At 33.6% G+C, this 21076-nt stretch overlaps 2 protein-coding genes across 4 annotated transcripts; one reads left to right on the forward strand and one right to left on the reverse strand.

The window, feature by feature from the left end:
- Window positions 1–334: 334 nt before the first annotated feature.
- Window positions 335–6167, forward strand: LOC100815514 (transcriptional adapter ADA2b). The gene is made up of 13 exons (XM_006586708.4): window positions 335–704; window positions 957–1012; window positions 1839–2017; window positions 2343–2408; window positions 2531–2656; window positions 2750–2825; window positions 3169–3229; window positions 3308–3366; window positions 3459–3554; window positions 3974–4196; window positions 4328–4538; window positions 4988–5254; window positions 5623–6167. Exons 1-13 carry the CDS (start codon window positions 652–654, stop codon window positions 5812–5814), a joined length of 1665 nt encoding a protein of 554 aa, XP_006586771.1. The 5' UTR covers window positions 335–651; the 3' UTR covers window positions 5815–6167.
- Window positions 6168–8058: 1891 nt separating this feature from the next.
- Window positions 8059–15670, reverse strand: LOC100816046 (uncharacterized). 3 transcript variants are annotated; one of them, XM_006586709.4, is made up of 7 exons: window positions 15203–15670; window positions 14703–15108; window positions 10678–10772; window positions 10469–10585; window positions 9529–10341; window positions 9131–9347; window positions 8059–9014 (listed from the first exon to the last, which is right to left on the reverse strand). In XM_006586709.4, exons 2-7 carry the CDS (start codon window positions 14998–15000, stop codon window positions 8458–8460), a joined length of 2097 nt encoding a protein of 698 aa, XP_006586772.1. In that variant the 5' UTR covers window positions 15001–15108; window positions 15203–15670; the 3' UTR covers window positions 8059–8457. The 3 variants fall into 3 exon arrangements, with proteins under 3 accessions (XP_006586772.1, XP_006586773.1, XP_006586774.1); XM_006586710.3 differs by lacking the exon at window positions 15203–15670 and adding an exon at window positions 12658–12932 and having other exon boundaries at window positions 14703–14842; XM_006586711.3 differs by lacking the exon at window positions 15203–15670 and adding an exon at window positions 12658–12866 and having other exon boundaries at window positions 14703–14833.
- Window positions 15671–21076: the final 5406 nt, after the last annotated feature.

Consider the following 21076-nt stretch of genomic DNA (forward strand, 5'->3'; position numbering starts at 1 on the left):
TATGTATATTATATTTATTTCATATAATTAAAGTTTATAATAAATAATTATTTTCAATATATATATTGTCCTTATAGTGAATATAATTTGCAAGTTGTGTATTCTAATTCATAATTTAAAAATAAATATAAGAGTAGGAGGACAATAATTTAAATTCATGAGGTTTTTTAAAATAAGTATGTAAATACCTTTATTTTAAATTTTCATTTTAAGGTAGATAAGTTGGAATGGACAGTAAAAAAACGTGTAAATATTTTTTTAAATGTAAATTAAATTTAAATTCAAAAAGACAATTTATTTTAAATCACAGAAAAAAAAATTAGTTACACTTGAAACAGATTCCTCGTAACTCAGTTCCACTTACGGCATCGAACTCAACTCATGCAACGCTAAAAAATCCTCTTTTGTCGCAGTTTTTTCGACAATTGCCTCTTTCATATTTTTTCACTGAATTTTAGCGCGTAAATACCTAAATCCTTAGCGGCAACGTAAAAGTTTCAGTTTTTGTATCAATTACAGTGACCCAATTGCAACCACAAAAAATCTAGGGTTTTTATTCTAAAAAGTGTAAATTTTAGCTGCCCTTTTCTTCCATTGTGATCCTGCGTCTCAACAAACTCAAATTCATTCAAGAGTTCGCGCAGAGAATCAATGGGTCGCTCTCGTGGGAATTTCCACCACGCCGATGAGGACCCCAACCAGAGGTTTATTTTATTCTTTTCTTTTTATCGCTATCTGATTATGCTTAATGGTTTTACTCCTTCGTCCAAATGCAAGTCTCTTTGTGAGAGAAAGGATGCTAATAGCAATTAAATTTTGTTGTTTTCCTGAATGTGTTTAATTGATCACAGATGCATTAGAATGTTATGCTTATTTTCCACTTTGATGCTCAACTAAAGTCTTTTTGTTTCCCCTTGTGTTTTTTTTCTGTTTAATTTTTTTTTGTTTGGTTGTAGGTCAAGGAGAAAAAAGAATGCTGCCAGTGGAGAGAATTCGGAGTCTGGAGCTGCAGGTGATTTTTCTATTTTTCTGCAGTATTTGAACAATTTTGATCCTACAATATATTATGAAATTATAGGCTTTGTTTGGTATTTGAGAAATTGTGGGGGAAATAGGAGAGAGGGAGAAGAAATAGGTGAGAATGAAGGGAGACCCGCACCTTTTTATTTCGTTACTGATATGCGCAGAAATTGCACAGTAACCATGTTTCACGTCATTGATAATCATTTTCCATGTGGCATAATCGATTAGCAGTGCTATTTTACATGTGAACATAGTTATTTTACAATTCATAATCGATTTTCAATGCTTTATAATTGATTATGAATTGTTCATAACCGAGTGACATTATGTGATACACGCAGCCAAGTGGGATAAAGATTTATTGTTGTAAAATGAGATAATCTTGACCATCTTCATGTATGTAGATAGAACATATCAACAATGTATATTATGATAGCACTATAAGTTTGTAACTATCGTGTATTATAGATGTAACTTTTAAATTATGTTGTTAACATTCATCGAATACAAAGCCTTACTCATCTCTCAATGCATTCGCTGGATAATCTTTTGCTGAAGATATTATGTAAGTGTGGCCTGGAATTTCTTTTTCCACTTATAATGAAGGAAACAAGAAGAAAGGTAGTGATTCATTGGAGTTGTGCTGGAAGGCTTGTGGAATGTCTGTTAGGTTAACGAAACTAACTAATTGTTTTTCACACACAAAAAATTATAGAAGTAATAGTTACTTAGACCTTAAATTGCCTTGTTGTTTCATCACTTTCATGTATATTGATGTTTGAAAATAATTTTACTGGTTTTTTCATGCGAACCAGGCCAAGGAGCAGGCGAAGGGAAAAAGGCTCTGTACCACTGCAATTATTGTAATAAGGATATAACAGGAAAAATCCGTATTAAGTGTGCCATGTGCCCAGATTTTGACTTGTGTATAGAGTGCTTTTCTGTTGGAGCTGAGGTGACACCTCATAAAAGCAACCACCCTTACAGGGTTATGGTCAGTATATGTTAATCTCAAATGTTTTCATTTAATGTTTAGTTAATTTAAAGCTTTTGTTACAGAGAAAGTTGTGTTTTTTTTCCCGCTAGACTGCTAGTTGAGCTGTCTGACTGTCTCTGGTCAATTGCAGGATTAATCACTTAAGTTACATTGGAAGTTTGTTCTGAAACTGTTTTGTTTCCTTATGAAAAATATGATTCATATTTGTGAGAATTTGTTTAAGTGAATATGTCCCAAGCTATTGAGAAAATTGTGTTACTGCTAGTTTTGCCAATATTGTTGTTCTTATGATGGTTTGCTTTATGGGATTCTATTTTGACAGGATAATTTGTCTTTCCCTCTTATTTGCCCAGACTGGAATGCAGATGATGAAATTTTGCTTCTAGAGGTACTTCAAATTTATTTTGTGGGAGTAATGGTGACTAGTGGTTCAAAACTGTAAAGCATGTGTTCCAAGAAGAAATCTCTTACTTGTATCTGATATTTTGAGCAATAATTTTGTGGTTTTAGGGAATTGAAATGTATGGCTTGGGAAACTGGACAGAAGTTGCCGAGCATGTTGGAACCAAAAACAAAGAGTCATGCATAGAACACTATAGGAATGTATACCTGAATTCCCCGTTCTTTCCTGTTCCGGTATGATGGGCATCAAATGAAGCTGCAATGAATGCTTTTTATTATATTTATCCTCATAATGTATTTTACATCCTGACCTGTCTTATTTTATAGGATATGTCTCATGTTGTTGGGAAAAACAGAAAAGAACTTCTTGCCATGGCGAAAGGGCAGGGTGAAGACAAGAAAGGTTTGTCACGATCCATAACATCACATTCATTAGTTTTTAACTTAATTTCACTTGCATAGTATGCTGTTATAAGCAGACATGTCCCATTTACCACTTCTTTTGGATGACATGAGCTTGTTTCCTTTTACTTAAGTTTATGTGTCCAAATAATAGTATACCTGGTTGCCTACTGCAGATTGTCTAAATATGAATGTACCTCATGATGCTGTTATTTGCATAAAACATTTTGAGAAAAGGAGAATAAATTTGCATCATATGTGGCTTCTGATTATTTTGCATGATTGGCAGGTTTTTTTTTTTTGGTGACATTTTTATAATCATTGGTCACTTGTGATTGGCACAGGAATTTCCATGGCGGATCTTAGTATAAAGGCAGAATCTTCCTTTTCTCCATCTAGAGTCAAGTAAGGCTGTCATTTTTTATATCCTTTATCCCATGTCATCCCTATACCACATTCTTTGATGTCGATTTGTTGATTCAGGGTTGAAGATTCGCATAAAGCTGGCTCTGCTAATCGTTTGGCATCCAGTTTGAATTCAGGTATAGCAAAATAAGTTCATAGCTAGTTAGTTTTTCATGCATCAAGTTACATGTGTTCATCTTCTTTGGATCTCTAACTTTATATATTGCAGAGTCGGATGGCCCCTCGGGTAACACACATGCTGCAAACCAAAAGGCATCTAATGTGGGCCGTGGAAAAGGTGGTCCAGGAATCATTAAAATGGAAGGTGTGCATCTTTATATTTGGTCCTGAACCCCAATTAACTTCTAATTAATTTCTATCCTTTGGATTTTCATTTCCATAGAAAATTTAAAAAACCAACTTCTTGGAATAATACCTTTTACTTTTATTCCTATAGAAAAAGAGGTAAAGAATTTGTGTCTTTCTGCATGGTTTTTCAGCCTTAGCAATAAATTAAATTTGAGGAAATGTTGCAATTCTTCTTTACTAGTTACTAGTATAACTAAAACAGATTTTGTGAATGCTGAGGCAAGGTAAAGGGGGAGTAGCTTCTTGCCTTGAACTCTTGACACTTTAATATCTTTTCCTCAGTGATATTAGCTAACCTATCCACCATGCATATTCTTTGAGGAAATTACTGACACTGTTCTGTATTAAACTTCCTAATTCCTCTGTCATTGGCAGATTCTCAACTAGACAGAGATTTTGGAGGAAAAAAGCCTACTTCCTCTGGAAATGAAGGTCCTTCTTTAGTAGAATCGAGTGGTTATAACGCCAAAAGACAGGAATTTGATCCTGAATATGATAATGACGCTGAACAACTACTTGCTGAAATGGAATTTAAGGACACTGACACTGATGATGAGCGAGAGCTGAAACTACGGGTGTTGCGTTTCTATGCAAAAAGGTAAACAACCAATTTATTTTTATATGTTTCTCTTTCTGAATTATTTACAGTCAACCATTAAGAGTAATGACATTATCAGGGTATTGCTGAGCATTGCTCACACCTCATCTTTAAATTGAAAAATGTTGCAGGCTTGATGAAAGAAAGCGAAGGAAGGATTTCATACTTGAAAGAAATTTGTTATACCCAAATCCATTTGAGAAGGATTTTACACCTGAGGAGAAGGCAATATGTCGGAATTATGACTTATTCATGCGCTTTCATACTAAGGAGGAGCATGAGGAATTGCTTAGAACCGTTATCTCTGAACATAGAACTCGTAAAAGACTTCAAGACCTTAAGGTTTGAGACATGGATGGCTTTAAATTATTATTGACATTTACCTTTATTCTGTCTTTCGGAAAAATAGAAGCTTTTTGGGGGAGCATTTTGTTATCTTCATTTCCTTTCTGGATTTTGTTGTGTGGTTGAATGTTGGTAGAAACTGCTAGAGATGGACATTTTACTGCTTGTGGAGAGTAGGAAAATTTTCATGCTAATCAGTCTGGTTATACCATTTTTGAGGTGTCTTATGAGCATCTAAAGTTGAAGCATTCAAATTAACCTATCCTAGTATTAGACAAAGTTGCAAGAATTGTTTGCCTTAATATATCAAATCTTAGATTTGTATATTGAATGGAAATGGATGTTTGTTTATACCACGGTCGATATAGATTATATGATGTGCATACTGCATGCACAAATCAAGCAATTAGTACTGACTCTCACATTTGTAACACATGCTTTTGCAGGAAGCCCGGGCTGCTGGTTGCCGCAATTCAGCTGAAGCTGATAGATATCTGGCACAAAAGAGAAAAAGGGAAGCTGAAGAAAGTGCTCGTAGGACAAAAGAAAGTGCTCAGGGTGGCCCAAGCAATCTAGGGGTTTCTAATGCATTGATGTCTCCAGACTCTGCTGGCAAGGATTTGAGAGGAAGACCTGCAGGGCCTGCTACTTCTAGTTCTGTCAATGAAATGGACGTGACAGGATACTATGGGGCAGATTTACTTTCTGAATCGGTGAGCATGCAGTCCTTCCCCCCTCCCCCTCCAAATCTTCTTAAATTAGATTCCTTGTGACGGTGGTGTGATTCTGATAGTTAAATGCTGCTAATATTTTTCTACTGAGATGAGAAATTGCTGCTGAAAATCTCACATTGAGTAATGATTTGACTAAAATAGTGTATATAAGTTTGGGGGGGGGGGGACCCTCACCTTTTGATCTAGCTTTTAGGTTTATTAGGTTCAAATCCAAATCTAAGAATTACTTAAGCTTATATAGTACTGATTTGTTTTTGTTTTTGGATATTATACAGTGCCTTTGGCAAGTTTGCCTTATAAAATACAGTTCATTGATTTTCTAAAATCATCTGTATTTTCCTTGGCAGGAGAAACGTTTATGCTGTGAGCTAAGGTTGCCTCCAGCCATGTATCTAAAGATGCAAGAGCAGCTGTCTCTACAAATACTTGCTGGCACTGTCACTGCAAAATCTGATGCTCATCAATTGTTCAAGATGGATGCCATGAAAATTGACAGGGTGTATGATATTCTCATTAAAAAGGGGATTGGTTCCCCCTGAGGCCTCCCTTGTTTCTGATGTGTCACTTCATAGATTACTCTCTCCTACCCTCCCATAATTGAAATAAATTAGTCTTGTTTAACAAGGTTGATATAAATTTTGAAGTGCTGTATCAAGCTTTAGTAATGGGCTGAGTTAGATAAAGAGCAGACGATACACACAAGTTAAACATGGTTTTATCTCACATCTCTTATGCTTCTCTCCCTACCCAACTGACCAACTCCATGAATGTGGTTGCATTTGTATGGAGTGGATAGACATGGGAAGTTAATATGAATGTATTATGTATTATTATGTAGACAAGGTCAAGGTCTTGATGCAAAAATTGGAAATGTAGACTCAAAATTTGTTTATTCAGACTTCTGTATTTCTCCATAGTTTCTACAACATTCTAGTTTTTAGGGTACTAAAACCCTTGATGGCTTGTTGCACATTTATTGGTTACTTTATCTTACAATGTAGGTTCAATTGTGTTTATAACCTATGTAGTTTGTATTATGTCAGATTTTAGCTCAAGTTTTTTAGCCAAATAATTCTTATTTTTAAAATTAAATAAAGTTAGGTTTACCATAAATTTTCTTCTCTAAATATTCATATTATTGTTTTTTATTCAAATATTTGGTGGTTTATTATAACTTTATTTTTTTCCTTTAACCAAATACAACCCTAGTTTGGAGCATGTGAGAAGGTCAGGTTAAAGGCTAAAAGCATCTAAGTGAATAGCAAAAAGTAAGCTTAAAATAATGCTCGAGTAAGTAACTTGGATAAGGCATAAATAAAACTAGAATAAAAAAAAAACAAAACAAGAAAAATAAATGTATAGGAGTCACAGCTATGTAAACCACATTAAAGCATTTTTGTAGTATATTAAATGTTGTAGAAATAGACAAAGGTTGATGACAAAGGTTTGAGCTGCACACTTTGAAAATATAAACTTTTAAATCTTGAGAGGGGTGATTGTTCAAAAAGACCTTCTAGTTAAGATATTATTTTTTTTATCGATAAATATTAGTTTATTAGAATGTTAGATTTATTAGCTGTAGAGAAGATATTGAACTTTCGATCTTTTTTCTCTTGTTGAGATAGTATGTAGCATTCGATATAAGAAATGATTTTATTTTCTTAAGAAAGTGACATGAGAATGAAAATTTATCATATTTAATAGAAGACTAAAAATATCTTTTTGAAAATGTTAATTTGTGTATGAGTTATAATCAGAAAAGACTTCCTCTTGATAATTAACTGCAAATATATATCAAAGAAGATTTTATTCTAGGAAGTTATATACAATTAACAACAAATGTAAAATATAAAAAATCATAATAAAATATTTAATTAACAAGACACTGAATTTTATTATAATTAAAATAATTTTACTCAATTTTTGTTATCTGAAATCAAAATCAAGCGTGTAAACCTAAAAAATAAATAAAAACAAAATAAACTAAACTAACTTTTTTTAAAAGGAAAGTGAAAAGAAAACTTACAAGACATCACTTTGACATCACTAAAGTGAAGATAATTTTATCTAATACAATACCTATTAAAATATATTTAAATATTAAGATATCTACTAACATATATTTATTAAAATTTAAACGTTAATAATTAATAATGTATTAAAAATTCAAATACTATAAAAATACTCATAAATTATAAAATGTAAATTTAATAATCATGCAAGCCACCGGAAACTAAGTTAGTTAGCTTTAAACGTTAATTTTTAATAACTAAAAAAAATTAAAAAACTAGTCAGGAATCTTATTTTTTAAACTTTCATTTTTGAAAAAGGTGGTTTAACTTAGAATGAAAATTTTTCCTATATCAAGCGTCACCTCAAGGGTTAATTTTCACAACAATGAGTAAATCAAGACAAAATAAAATAATGAAAAATAAATATTATCACATCCTTAATGCACTAGTTCATGAAAACCATCCACGAAGACCTCTTGAATTTTTTACCAAGTCAACTTAATCATGGAATCCCATAATTATTTTTTGTTGCAATTTCATTCCTACAAGTCAGCTCAAAAGCCACTTTAGATCCCCTAACTAGTTCAAGTTGAACCAAACCACTTAAGCAAATAAAGCTCTACTTACACCTATTTCCCCCATTTACAAGAAAAAAAACGAGGCTTTATTTAAGAAAATTAAGTGACTAAGACTTGGACGATAAACACGCCTTTGGTTAAAACATTTATCCCCTCTTAAATTGAAATAGAAGAATCTAGACATGGCGGCAGATTTTGTAATTCTGTAATCTTGTAAGATTCATGGTCAAAGCCCAAACTACTGAAAATAAGAAAATTACAAATTTTACTCATGGGCTAACTCTATGCAGTTTCAACTGATATGTGCAGTTGCTCATTTACCAACCACATGACCTAACATGGACCCTAAAATATACTATATATTAATATATCATTCTATAGAAGTTGATCTCATGATAACCCAAAAACCATAAGCTATAATGCTATACACTACTATTATCCTTAAGTCAAACTTGAAAACCATTATCCTCCTGCATGCATATATAACTACCTCAGGGCTTCTCATTCTGTTTTATATACAACTTGATTTCCACCTTCAGGTATAATCAGTAGGAGAGCAAAAAATTCCCCATTTAGCTCTATCTTATATTCATCATGCAACTTGTATTGCTTCTGCTGCATCGAGTTTTGATTCAGAACAATCGAAATCTTCCTCACTATCATCTTCATCATTGTCAGCATCAACGTCAACATCATTGTCAGTGTCACCATTATTGCCTCCACCTGAGTACTTATCCTTGTGTTCATTTAAGGCCAGAAGTGTCTTCACAGCCTTGTCAGCTTCATCATCGCAGCCATCACCAGAGTTGTTATCCTTGTCTTCATGAATGGCATAGAGTGGCTCCCTCAAAGTTGTTATTATATTTTCCAGGTTAACAGGTGCTTCCAAACCAGATAATTCTGGCTCAACCTTCTTAGCAACTTCAACTTTGGCACTTGGTGTTGGTTTACTTTCTAATATTGCAGAGCAATCAGACATAGATCCATCTACCACTGCAGAATTAGCTGACATCCTGATGCTGGACCTGGCATTTGAAGATAAATAGCTGCAAATGTCGGGCTTTCCCTGTATATCAACCCACCTGTTATTGATCCAATCTCGGGAAATCCGAATGTTCTTCTTCTCGACCTTTAGAAACCTCTCTTCGCCTAAAGAGAAAATCATATTACCATGAGATATCTAACCCAAACAAAACACGATTCATAAACTGTGCCAGTGACTATAGCACAAGATAATTAAAGAAATAAAAATGTATTCATCTTACCAGGGGTATAAACCTGCAGGACTCCATCCCCACAGACATTAACTGCAGTCACGACACCTTCCCACCATCCATCACACCACCAGGCATCCACTGGTGCTCCAATCTCAAAAGTATGACCTGTATTATATTCAGGAGGGCATAGTCGAACTGTTAGGCGGCCCGAACTTCGCATACCCAATTTGTCAGGAGCTGCCACTCTAGACGCAGGGACCCATTCCTACAAAGTGTGAACAACAGGACTGAGAACCATACCCTTCCCTTCACCAATAAGGCTCAATAGACAATTAAGGAGATGATTGGACTTCTACGTCCAAAAATCACCAGATTCAGTATTTCTACAATGTTAGAAAAAATAGATAGATAAAATAAAGAGAAAATAAACATAAGTCATTGCATACCTCTAGTTTCTGTGGTCCGTCTATATCCAGCAAATCATCATACTGGACCTTGAGCAACCTTGGAGACATACTCAAGATTTTACATCTAAACCAGCATCCTCTGATGCCACTATCTTGACAGAGAACCTCTATCTTTGCACCAACCTGAAAAGACAGTTGAGGCTTTGGTCCAATAACCTTAATACCCAATGTTTTTCTTGATAGTTTTAATTTTAAACTAGGGTGTTTTGGTTCACATTTTGTCATTTCTTTCACAGGAACAGAGATTTGCAGACAAGAAAAACCCTTTTCAAGTACATGATCCTTAGAACTTCTATTCCTCTTATTGCTGGACCTTAAAGCATCATCTTGAGTGAAGTTCTCATCATCATCTGTGCGCGATTTTTCAAACTTTGCCTTTCTCTTGGAGAGAGTAGGACTATTCAAACTAGAAAGAACAGTTTGGTTACTATACCCACGCAACTTTGTAAGTGTGAAGGGCTTAAGCTTATTGTTCTTAAACTGCCTAAAGCACATATGGATCTCAGATAAAGAGGTATGAGGCACAGCAGCTAGGTATTTCTCATAATGCTTAGGAGTCAAAACTGTTGCAGGACCATTGACACACTCAGCACTAATCACCTGCACATGAGGTGTGATGAAAACCTCTCCCTCTTGCAGATTCAGCTGTGGAATCACATGCTTAACTTCCTGACCATGGTGAAACCACCGTACCTTCACTTTTTTTTGTCTCTTCTTGTCTTCATACATATCTTCCACGTAACCAAGATAGTGGTTTTCTTCTTCAGCCATAATATATACAAATGAATGAACCTAAATTTTAGAAGAAATATCTTGAGAATAATAAAAATTAAGCCCCCTCCAAAAACAGGAAAAGTAAATGATACCAAGAAAGTGGGGGGAAAAATTGATATAATGGAAAATGAAATAATTTTCTCACATTTATGGTTGTTCCATTCCTGCAAAACCCTGAGTAGTGCTTCAGCTGTTTAGCACAAAACCAAGAAAAGCCTGACCATTGAATATCAGAACTTTGGAATTTTAGTTTCCTAGAAATCTGCAGTACAAAAAAAAGGTATGGCGAATAAATGCATAAAGATAGAAAGGAAAATATAGAGAGATGAATTTAATTACTTGCAATTTCCATACCATTTTATCAGGTAAAATTCTATTATTGACATTGATCCCAGACGTTAAAATCTTAAGAGATTCAACGGCTTGTGCTGAATCATCCAACTGTACACCTGTCACACAAAGATTATGGCTGCTCAAAATGTTTTCTATCCATAACTACAGAAAAAGCTGTTAAAAAAGAATTGGCAGATCAAGTTGTAGCTAAATAAGGACAAAACAAACAACAAAAATATCCACTGGATGAAAAAGGAGATTTGTCACGAAAAAACAGTAATTCAGTTTGGCATCAAAAGGTCTAAACCATTTTATTTGGACTAAAGGATCACTAAAATAACCACATTAAGATGTTGGCATCCAACTGCAATTCAGTTAGTTAAGTTAACCTTTGGTTCCTCTTTGCAACAATTTTAAAATTTAAACCATTGGTCTTCTCAGTATTTATACCTACATACAATACAGTTCATACTGTATAAGACATTCATCTTGCCTTCTAGGAACAACCAAAATAGTGAATTAGCAGGGCATATCAAGTAGAAATGGATTAAACCACAATCCTCATTGTTAATGAAAGGTTCTCATGCATTTTGAACCTCGGAATAGGCTTAAAGGCCACACCAACATGAAATGTCAAGTTCAACATCAATTAGATTCTTTTTTTTCTAAGAAAAAATTGTTCTTAAAACTGATTCAGGAAACAGATTGACATAAATTACCCAACACAATACCTTACTCATCTTCATAGACACACAAACTCGAGACAAAAAAAAAAAAATCTTACCAATTGATCAAAGGACATCTTATAAAATCTTTCTTGCTATGTAAAATTAATATAGGCTCACATCCAAATGGAAAGAGGAATAATGCAAGGGTGGCTATGTGAGGACCCCATCAATATGGGTCTTGGGAAGGGACAAATGTATGCAGCCTTACCCAAATGTGGGGACAAGCTGTTTTTATGACTACCGTTAAAGTTAAGAACTACATTTGTTGAGGGGTTTTAGATAAACATCATTAACTTTAACAACTACTATAGTACTACCATTGTTGCAAGGCTGCAACCCTACCAATGCATCATGGCTCAAGCAAAAAAAAAAAAGAAACAAAAAAGAAAATCGATAGGTTTCGATGGCAATTGCTAATCAATCAGCAAAACATGATCACACCATGCTTAGTGCTTTGATCTTAAAACAAAATAGGAATGAAATAAAAATGGACAAATCCATAGATCTAAAACACAGACAGATAACAAAAATCACAGTGTGGCACTGAGGGAAAAAGGAAATAAATCAAATTGAACAGTACCCAGTTCTTCAAGCACTAAACTAGCCCCAAAAAACATCTCTGTTCTCTCTCAGCAATCTCTGTTCTTTACTATTAGTGAGGCAGCAATATCAAAGAAGCAAAGGAATGTGACATTAAATACTGAACAAAATCTGGTCAAAGAACTTGTTAAACCAATGATTTAGTGACATTTGTAAGTTCCATTTTAGGTGGGAGTGAGGAGCAGGTTGGTAAGGGAGGGAGGTTGGGCCTAGGGCCAATTGAGCTACAATCCCATAAATACATGCAATTTCGGGTGATGTAATGTAAGAATTGCTTCTTTTTATATTTTTTCCTGTAGTGATTTTAATGTAAACCCCAATTGTATTAAGTAGTCACGTAAATAGCACATGACAGTGGCTATCAATCAAAGTTTTAGACAAGACTAGTATTCTTTGGGCTGAGACTGGTATTATACAGAGTAGTTAATAGAGCACTATAACAGCGCTGTCATGTTGTGGGATGGCCCCACTACTTGGAACTGAGGCATGTCATGTCTGGCTGTCTCATGTGGAGTGGTGCGAATTGCAGCAGTTTGCGACCTTTGTTGTCACTATTTCAAATATGGGGCTGAAGACTGTTTTACCCCCAACTGAATGCTGTTTCAAGCTTTTATAGCAGGTAAAATTGGAAAATCAGACAATTTTAAGATGACTTGTTTTAGGTTTCTCTTACATTTGTTTGTGTGCCCCTGCAAGTGTAAGCCCTAGACTCTGTAGAGCTCTTTTCCGCACTCCCCTGCGAGTTTAAAGCATGACTCATTGTTGCATGCTGCCGTGAAGACTTTTCTGGCCAATTTCCGGCATCCAGACTCTGTTCTCACTGGTTCTCAAATATCCATCCCTTTTCCGACCAATTATGGGCGATTTCTTCACTGTTGTGGCCTATTCACAATCAACATTTCATAAAACCAACTACTCTCTTTCTTCTCTGTTCTGTCTTCAATCTCTCTAAAAAAGTCAAAACAACAATGACTTCTTTTTAATTTTAGGTACTTTTTTCTTTATTATTCAGCATATATACATGAGTAGTATAAATTTATGGTTAGGGTTTAGGGTTCAAAATAACGGCCATCCTGCTATCCCTCTATGAAGTTTTTGGGGTCGGACACTCCGTTTTGCTATTTGGGATTGACTACTATGGTATTATACAAGTAAACCAAGAATAAATATATGAGTGGCTTCTCAACTCTAGAATCCTAGTTCTTTTATCATTACCTCAATCATCCTCATTCTGTCACAACTCACAACTCACAAGGCTCATGGTTTTTTTCCCGCCTGCTTTGCTTCATAATGGTAGCAGGCAATAAGGCCCAATGATGTCTCTAAACCATGTCAAGTGCAACTATAATGTAATATCATAATGTATTAAATACAATACCAGATATAATTTATGTTCCCAAGAAAAAAAAAAGAATGATTATTTGATTGCAAAAGTAATGTGCAGTTTTATATATTACATTAGCAAAATGACAGGCCAGAAATTAGAATAACAAACCAATCACGGCTACTCACACATTTATTCACTTACCATGGAAACAACAACGACAAATACTAACATGGTGATTGTTAATCATCCATAATAACATATTAGAGAGGAAAAAAATAGCATATAAATTTCATATGATTGCACTTAAGTTAACACAAATAAAATATTTGATATGGTAACAACACTAATTTAAAATAAACCAATTTACTCTTCCAATAAATCATAAAATATCTCTGATTTCCAAAAAAAAATCACCTATCAATGTAAATGCTCAATATGAAAGTCCAAAGACAACATCCCACTAACAAGGTGCGTGTAAATACAACTTTCGCGTAAGTGGTAATGCAGGCAAGAATGATGTAAACTGTATGATTCACACAGCACAGACTTGAACAAATTCCTAGAAAAGATAAACTCACAGGAAATACAGTTACGCAATTAATCCGTACAAATCTTATAGCTTTCAAGAGAAAACACAAAACAACCATTAACGGCTGACAATTAACGACAACCAAGCCTTATTCCACTAGGTGCAGACAAAAACCATCATGATAAAATTCCATGAGCCAAAAACCATGCACACAGTAGCATTCATCACATGCATCTGTAATTAACACGTCATAAAAACCAAATCACCCAAAACATGAAAGACACAAGATTGAACGCTGAAAACCAAAATGCGTGCATACGGAGTGTACAATTCCATGAGACCAAACAAACAAGCCAGTCGACGTGACCATGCAGGCAAGAATGGCAAACTATATAACTCACGGCACAGAATTGACCAAATTCCTAGAAAAGACAAACTCATCATAGGAAGCACAGTTACGCGATTAATAACAACAAGCCTTATAGCTTTCCAGTGTCAGTGTACAAGACACTGGTTCATGACCGACAACTAACAACAACCAAGCATTATCACATTATGCCGGAACAAGGTTTCTCAAATCACAGTCACATTCACAGGCCACATTGATGTTGTGGTCAATTGTTGACAAATGTAGCTACAATTGCTATTGTGGGTATACCAAACACCCTAAAGCTCTAGCTGAAATCACATTAACAGATAATTTTTCGAAAACATTAGTTGGGCATAACAAACAACCTTCATGATAAAATCCCATCAATGCTGACAGTAGCAACATTCAGTGCATGCATCCACAATGAAACACTTGATAAAACCAAACAAACCACCGTAAAACACGAGGTATTGGAGCAAAAAGCCTAGCTACCTGCATGGTGTGACCGATTGCGCGAGACCAAACAAGTGAGCCAGTCCACAACCTCTCGGCGTGCCCTCCATTTGAAAGCATTGATGGGTTGTGTGGATCCATAAGCCTGCAAGAAATGGTCAGGGACAACATACATCATGTGCCTCACACTCCTCTCAGTCCCCACAACAGCAAGCACCGAATTCCCCAAAGCGTCCTTCAGGTAAAAGTGAATCACTCGGTTCCCACGCTCCTGACATATCACCTGCTCCTCCCACGTCACGAAAACACCGCCACAGCCACCACCACCACCAGACATTCTTAAACCTACGATGGGTCGTTCCGAGACCGACGTGAATTGGACTAGGAAAAACCCTAACACGCCACACCGCCCCCCTAACTTAAAACCATTCTACAATAACAAAACCTGAAAAAGAAAATAGAAATAATAATTATAACAAAAATGAAGGCGCAAAGTAAAAGGGGATCAGGTTCTTGAGAGAAAGAGAGTGAGACGTCACCGAGAATTGAAGAGAGAGAGTGAGGTCCGAGGAAGCGGAAGTGAAGTCATACAATGCTCGGGGAAGGGGGGGAGAAAAAAAAAAGAAGACAACAAATGTTAAAGAGCATTCATTGTAGTGTGTAACTAGGAGCGGGACGAGGTTTGTTTGTGTGACGAAACGAAAGCTGAGATTTTGCGAGGTGGGGCCAGCTGGGTTCAATGGAGAAGAAACCAGAAGACCCAGAGAGAAAAAACAAAACAAAACAAAAAAGAGACTCAAAAAGAGTCTTTGTTGAGGGGTTTGGGTCCGTTTTTTTGGGCAATGGGGCAGAGAGGAAAGGGGTTTGGGTTTGGAGCTGCTGTCAAGTGAGTCACCTTTCTCTTCACTTCTTCTGTTTCTGTGCCATGTGGTGACTGGTGAATGAATCAACGGGGGAGGGGAAGAGAGAAACAAGGAAGAGAAGAACCAAACCAAGAACCCCAGAGGGTATAATGGGAATTGTATTTCTTTCTCTTTTGAGGGATATTCCGGTGCAGCACATGTATTCTTTTCACTGACACGTGGCATTTCCCATGGAGTTGTGTGCGATTCTATTTGACTACTCTCCTCCTTCGTAAGCCCCATGCCGTTATCTTCTTTTTAATAAATCTATTATACCTTTTTTTATGATGAAATTTTAATTTATATTAATTTTGTATTTGTCTAATGTTTTGCGAATATTATGCTCTAGGGATGGTGATGTGGCTCTAATAGAGACCAAATGATGATGGAGTGATGATCGTCATCACTTTGATATAGTAATATGTAAGGATGATCATTTGTAGAACTTTGACGTTGAAAATCAAGAAAATTTTAGAAGTGCATGTTTCTCATCAAAAAGTAAGAATCATATCAATTTATGTGTTGAAGAGCTATTCTAATGACTCAAGACAATAATGTTAGGACAAAAATTAATTATGTACGATATAAGGTTTTGACATTGGAACGAGGGAGTGGCGGTGAAGTTAAACAAAAAAACTATGGTCAATATGAAATTGATACATACAAGTATGAATCATATCCAAAACAACGATAAACATAATGTTGATAGATATTTGGGTTCTAGTTTACTTATCTAGGCACCTCAATTTTAACAAAACATATTTATAAGTTATAAAAACAAAACTTAAATGATCTGTATCCTAGGTCTTGGAGCAAGGTATTATAATCACATTGAAATATTTACGTAATTGGTATATAACCCTCAAAACTTAAGAATAACGATGCAATTGTTATGAGCATGTGTCCATCAATAAATGATATCGTCATTTTATATAACTTCCTTAGATCTATTGGGTCAAAAAATAAGAGAACTTTTATTTTTTTCATTTAAAGAATTTTAATTAAATGTGGCCATATTTATTAAGTATTGTCACTTTTGTTTCCTTTATTTTGTAATTTTACCTTTAGTTTAATTTTTTAATCATTAGAATATTTTATTTTATCATTTTCTCTTATATGAAATAACAATTGTTAAAATAAAAAATTTAAATCCTCAAGTAAATTTTGGTACTTCGAGAGAATAATTGTTCATTTTGACTGAAAGGATATCCGAAGTAACCAATGTAATAAGTTTAATAAAATAAATTATTTCATATAATATATAGAGAGACATATTTTATGAAAAATCTTATGAGGGTGAGAGGATTATATCTAAAGCGTATAAGCATATATGGAGGGTTAAGATTTAATGTAAAAAACTTACATGATTTTTTGAAAATTCATATGACTTTATAAGTGATCATATGATTGAGACTATTATAATAAATTTCATTAAATAATATTTTTTTTAATTCGTGTTGATTCTAATGTCTCTTACGCATATGATTCTAGGATGTTTTGTTGTAATGGTCAAATATCGCATTTTTATCTTGGACTTAGTCTGAACCCTAATCCCAATCTCAAACCAATTAAAAACACAACAACCTCGACCCTCTTCCCCTCTTTCAAAATCATACATAAACTTTGAAAAAATGTGATGCATGGACATCACCACCAGCGTCATGACATCCCCACCACCTCCTTGGCAACGTTGACCTTGAACACAATACTTAAGGCATCAACAACGTCGATTAAAGGTTGGTAGTTGTGGACGACGTCCTCTTGCATTTGGGCAAATGTGGTTGACATTGATGTGAAAAAGCTTGAGTTCCTTGTCGAGGTAATCACGCGTGAAGAAGAGAGTTCATTGGAGATGTATGATTGTTGTGATGTCGAGCGTAAGTCCGAAGATAGTTAATCATATGTAAGTCAGTTAACTATACCAAATTACCATCGAGGATATGCAAAAATGTTTTATTTTTACATGAACGAAGTTAATACTAAATTTTTGTTGAGGAAAAAATAATACTTTTTTAAATATTACAGGAATCCAAACATATTTTACTCTTAATAAAATTATAGGGGCATACATAGTAATTTTACTTATTTTACACACATGGACAAACAGAAAAGATGATCTATTGCTATGTTTGTATTTTCTCTCTGTATTTTTGTTTCTCTAATAAATATTTTGACTTGTTTAAGAAAAGAATTGATTAAATATTTTCTCTAAAAATTGGTAGTTGATGAACTTCTCATTGAGTTTGACTCTATTTTTAAAAATAATTTTTGTGATGATTTTTAGTCCTTAATAGTGTTGAGTTTAAATATTTTACATATGTGTGTTTTGTGATAATTTGTAATCATCCGAAATTGTATTTTTGTTATCAGAAATAACATTGTTGAAGGGGAGAGACTAAATTCAAGTGTTTTCAAAGTCTGAGGACTAAAATAATTGATTCAAAAGTATAATCACTAAAATAATTTCTTTCTGAATATATAACGATAAAAATACATTTTATCCTTAATTAATCTCATTGAAAATTTCACCAAGCCCACCTAGTAATCGACCAATCTCACATTTGTAATTGATGAATCTCAAAACTATATTAACCAATTCATGAATTAAATTAATTATTTATTCTTTTATTAGATTGATTCATTTGAACCATTAAATAAAATATATGTCCAACAATTTTGACAGGGAAATGACAAAAAGAGAATTAGGATCTGAACTAATTTTCACAGCGTAGCATGTAGGGTAATGCTGAATCGGTATCTGAATTTAAGAATAGTCTACGAATACGACATCCTTAGTTAAAAAAATTGTTCCAAAGGGCATACATACTTTATTAAAAATTAACTTGGCCAAGTTACAATGAAGTAAAGCCTATATATCCATAACCTTAAGGAGTTATTTGAATAAAGTAAGATAAGGTTTTGTAGATGATAAATTACAGGTTCAAACTTTCATTTGTATTTTTGAAGTGAGATAAATACAATTTGCGAGGTACAGTGGTATATATAAATGTTCTTTAAATCTCGAGGTTTTTCTTACCTTGAATTGGAATGCCATTAAGAAAAGCACTAAATCGATGATAGAATGTGTTTATAATTTTTGTAATCATACTTTAAATGATAAATAAACCGTTATATAAAAAGTATTGCAAAACTCAAATCTATATTAAAGTATTAAAGGCAGTTGACCTTTTCACAAATTTGGAACCCAATTAAGAAAGGACAAGATGGTGGGGAATGCAAGGTGGTAGGTTCCACACCCTTTACTACATTGAGGGCAGGGAAAGATAAGGCATGAAGAAGATAAGGTTTGGTGTATTGTAGGTAGAAATAGTATAGTTGCTGTCAACAACACCTTCATTTTCATCCACAAAAGGGTCAGTGGTATATATTGCACAAGTTTAATGTGACACTGAGAAGCCGAAGAAGATGAAAAACCTTGCTTTGATAAGAGTACTTTCTCACATTCTTAGGTTCTCCAATGATCAATCCATCTCTTTCTGCTCTATTCATTTCCCAAATCCATTAAAGTACCAGGAATAGTCTGGGATATGGGAAAGAATATAATTCAAACACTAGCTAACATCTAAATTTTTTTCCATCAGTGTGAGTGATGAAAATTTTCAACTGTGGAGTCTGGCACTTAAAAAATGGGAATTCAAGGCTTGATAACCCTTGCTTTCTTGGGTCCTGGCTTCCAAGGGCCCAGTTGGGGAAGAGGTTTGGACAACTTCAGAATTTTTTTTATCATTAAAGACATCTTCCAATCAATAGTTAGAAAACTAATTCCTTTCGAGGTATAAAAATTACCAAAATAACTTTTGTATCTCTCAACAAAATTTTCTTAATTTACATATTCAGGAATCAAATCTTGACAACATGTTTAAGAAACCCTGTTATATCACATATATGTGTTGAATCTTATTGGTAAACAACCTCGGATCCATGATATGCATTGTTTTGAGTTGCTTTAGCAACCCCATTTCTGCTATTCTCATTACAGTTATCTTTAGGGGCAGGGCAATACATGCACTGTTTCCCAATTGGTGGTGCTACTTATTTCATGGATACTATCCATACTAGATAGTTGGAACTTGTTTGTAGTTATCTTAGAGTTCTTCATCCTTGGTCTGAATTTTTATAATGATGATGTTACTCATAGCAAAATTTAGAATTTATGAGAGTCAAAGAAGAAAATGGAAAAATAAAAATAAAAATGAGTGTAAGAATGACAATGGTTAAGGTATAATAAGATACCATATTATCCACCTTCATACTCGAATTTTAAAAAATAATCCATACTCGCCTTCATATTTATACTGTTAATAACTTTTAATTTTCATCTTCATAATATATAAATAAATAAAGTTTTCTAATATATTATGATACAATTTCATTATTTAATTAACATTTTAAAAGAATAGCTTATAAACATAATTTAAAAACGAAAATATTGTAATTTAAAACATTAAAGTATAAATAATAATAATAATAACAGTTTATCTCGATTTCTATCTTTAATTTAAAACGAAAATATCTCGACTTGATCTTGTTAGTTGAGAAACAGATTATACAGTATCCAACTCAAATAACAAGATAAAATAAAATAAAAAATTTTGTTTTTCTGCTTTATCAGTTTCGATTTAATTCAAAATCATTCTATCATCTCTATTATTATCACTCTACATGTTTGGTTAATTGGTTTATTGGTTGAAGCCAGAATGAAACAAGAATATAGCAGCCCATGAAAGATTAAGCGGTAGCGGCGTTCTGATTCATCTCAATTCATTAATTTATTCGTCTCATATTTAAGAAGTTTTTTTTTTCCTGATATATTTAAGAAGTTAATTAAACTTAGACTCTACAGTGTATTTTTTTAATTTTTTATAAATAAAACTTATAAGCAATTAAATACTTAAAAAAATCTATGACTAATAAACCGTCAACATTAACAAAACACATAAGTTAGTGTTTGAAATTGATCACAAAATTCAAATAATATTTTTTTAAAATTAAAAAATAAAATATCTTAATTAAAAAGTTTTTTTATTATTTTTAATTAGAATATTTCGTCTTTCACTTTTAAAAATCTAGTATTTTAATCCTTCTAAAATAATCTTAACTTCTTTTAGCTTCTCATCTTTTTCCCGCTTTTCTTCTTCCTCTTTTGTTTTCGATATGATTTTCATCTGTCTTCTATATACATTCTTTTATCTTCTATAAGCTTTTCGTTTTTGTTCTTCTTTCTCTTCTATCTCAACACATGCTACTTCTCTTGTCGACGGTATGTATGTGTGCTTCTTTCTTACTTTTTTATTCTTGTATTTCAATGCTCGCTTCTTCCTCTATTTCATATTAAAATATGTGCATCGCAGAAAAAATTAGTTTTAAAAATAGACTTAAATAAATTTTAATTTTTAATAAGCATTCAATTTTTGTGTTTATTTTTTAATAAATTTTTATTTTTCGTTAAATCTTCAATAAAATAATAATTTTATTTTTGATCTTTGACAT

This window comes from Glycine max, chromosome 9 (assembly GCF_000004515.6).
Source record: "Glycine max cultivar Williams 82 chromosome 9, Glycine_max_v4.0, whole genome shotgun sequence".
Lineage (NCBI taxonomy): Eukaryota > Viridiplantae > Streptophyta > Magnoliopsida > Fabales > Fabaceae > Glycine > Glycine max.

Excerpts from the sequence above, each read along its gene's own strand:
- LOC100815514 (XM_006586708.4), top strand. The coding sequence starts at position 652 with ATGGGTCGCTCTCGTGGGAATTTCCACCACGCCGATGAGGACCCCAAC. Across the intron at positions 2,826-3,168 it reads GCAGGGTGAAGACAAGAAAG|GAATTTCCATGGCGGATCTT; the intron begins GTTTGTCACGAT and ends TGATTGGCACAG. Across the intron at positions 3,367-3,458 it reads GGCATCCAGTTTGAATTCAG|AGTCGGATGGCCCCTCGGGT; the intron begins GTATAGCAAAAT and ends TATATATTGCAG.
- LOC100816046 (XM_006586709.4), bottom strand. The coding sequence starts at position 15,000 with ATGTCTGGTGGTGGTGGTGGCTGTGGCGGTGTTTTCGTGACGTGGGAG. Across the intron at positions 10,773-14,702 it reads CAATCGGTCACACCATGCAG|GTGTACAGTTGGATGATTCA; the intron begins GTAGCTAGGCTT and ends TTTGTGTGACAG. Across the intron at positions 10,586-10,677 it reads GAATTTTACCTGATAAAATG|ATTTCTAGGAAACTAAAATT; the intron begins GTATGGAAATTG and ends TTTGTACTGCAG.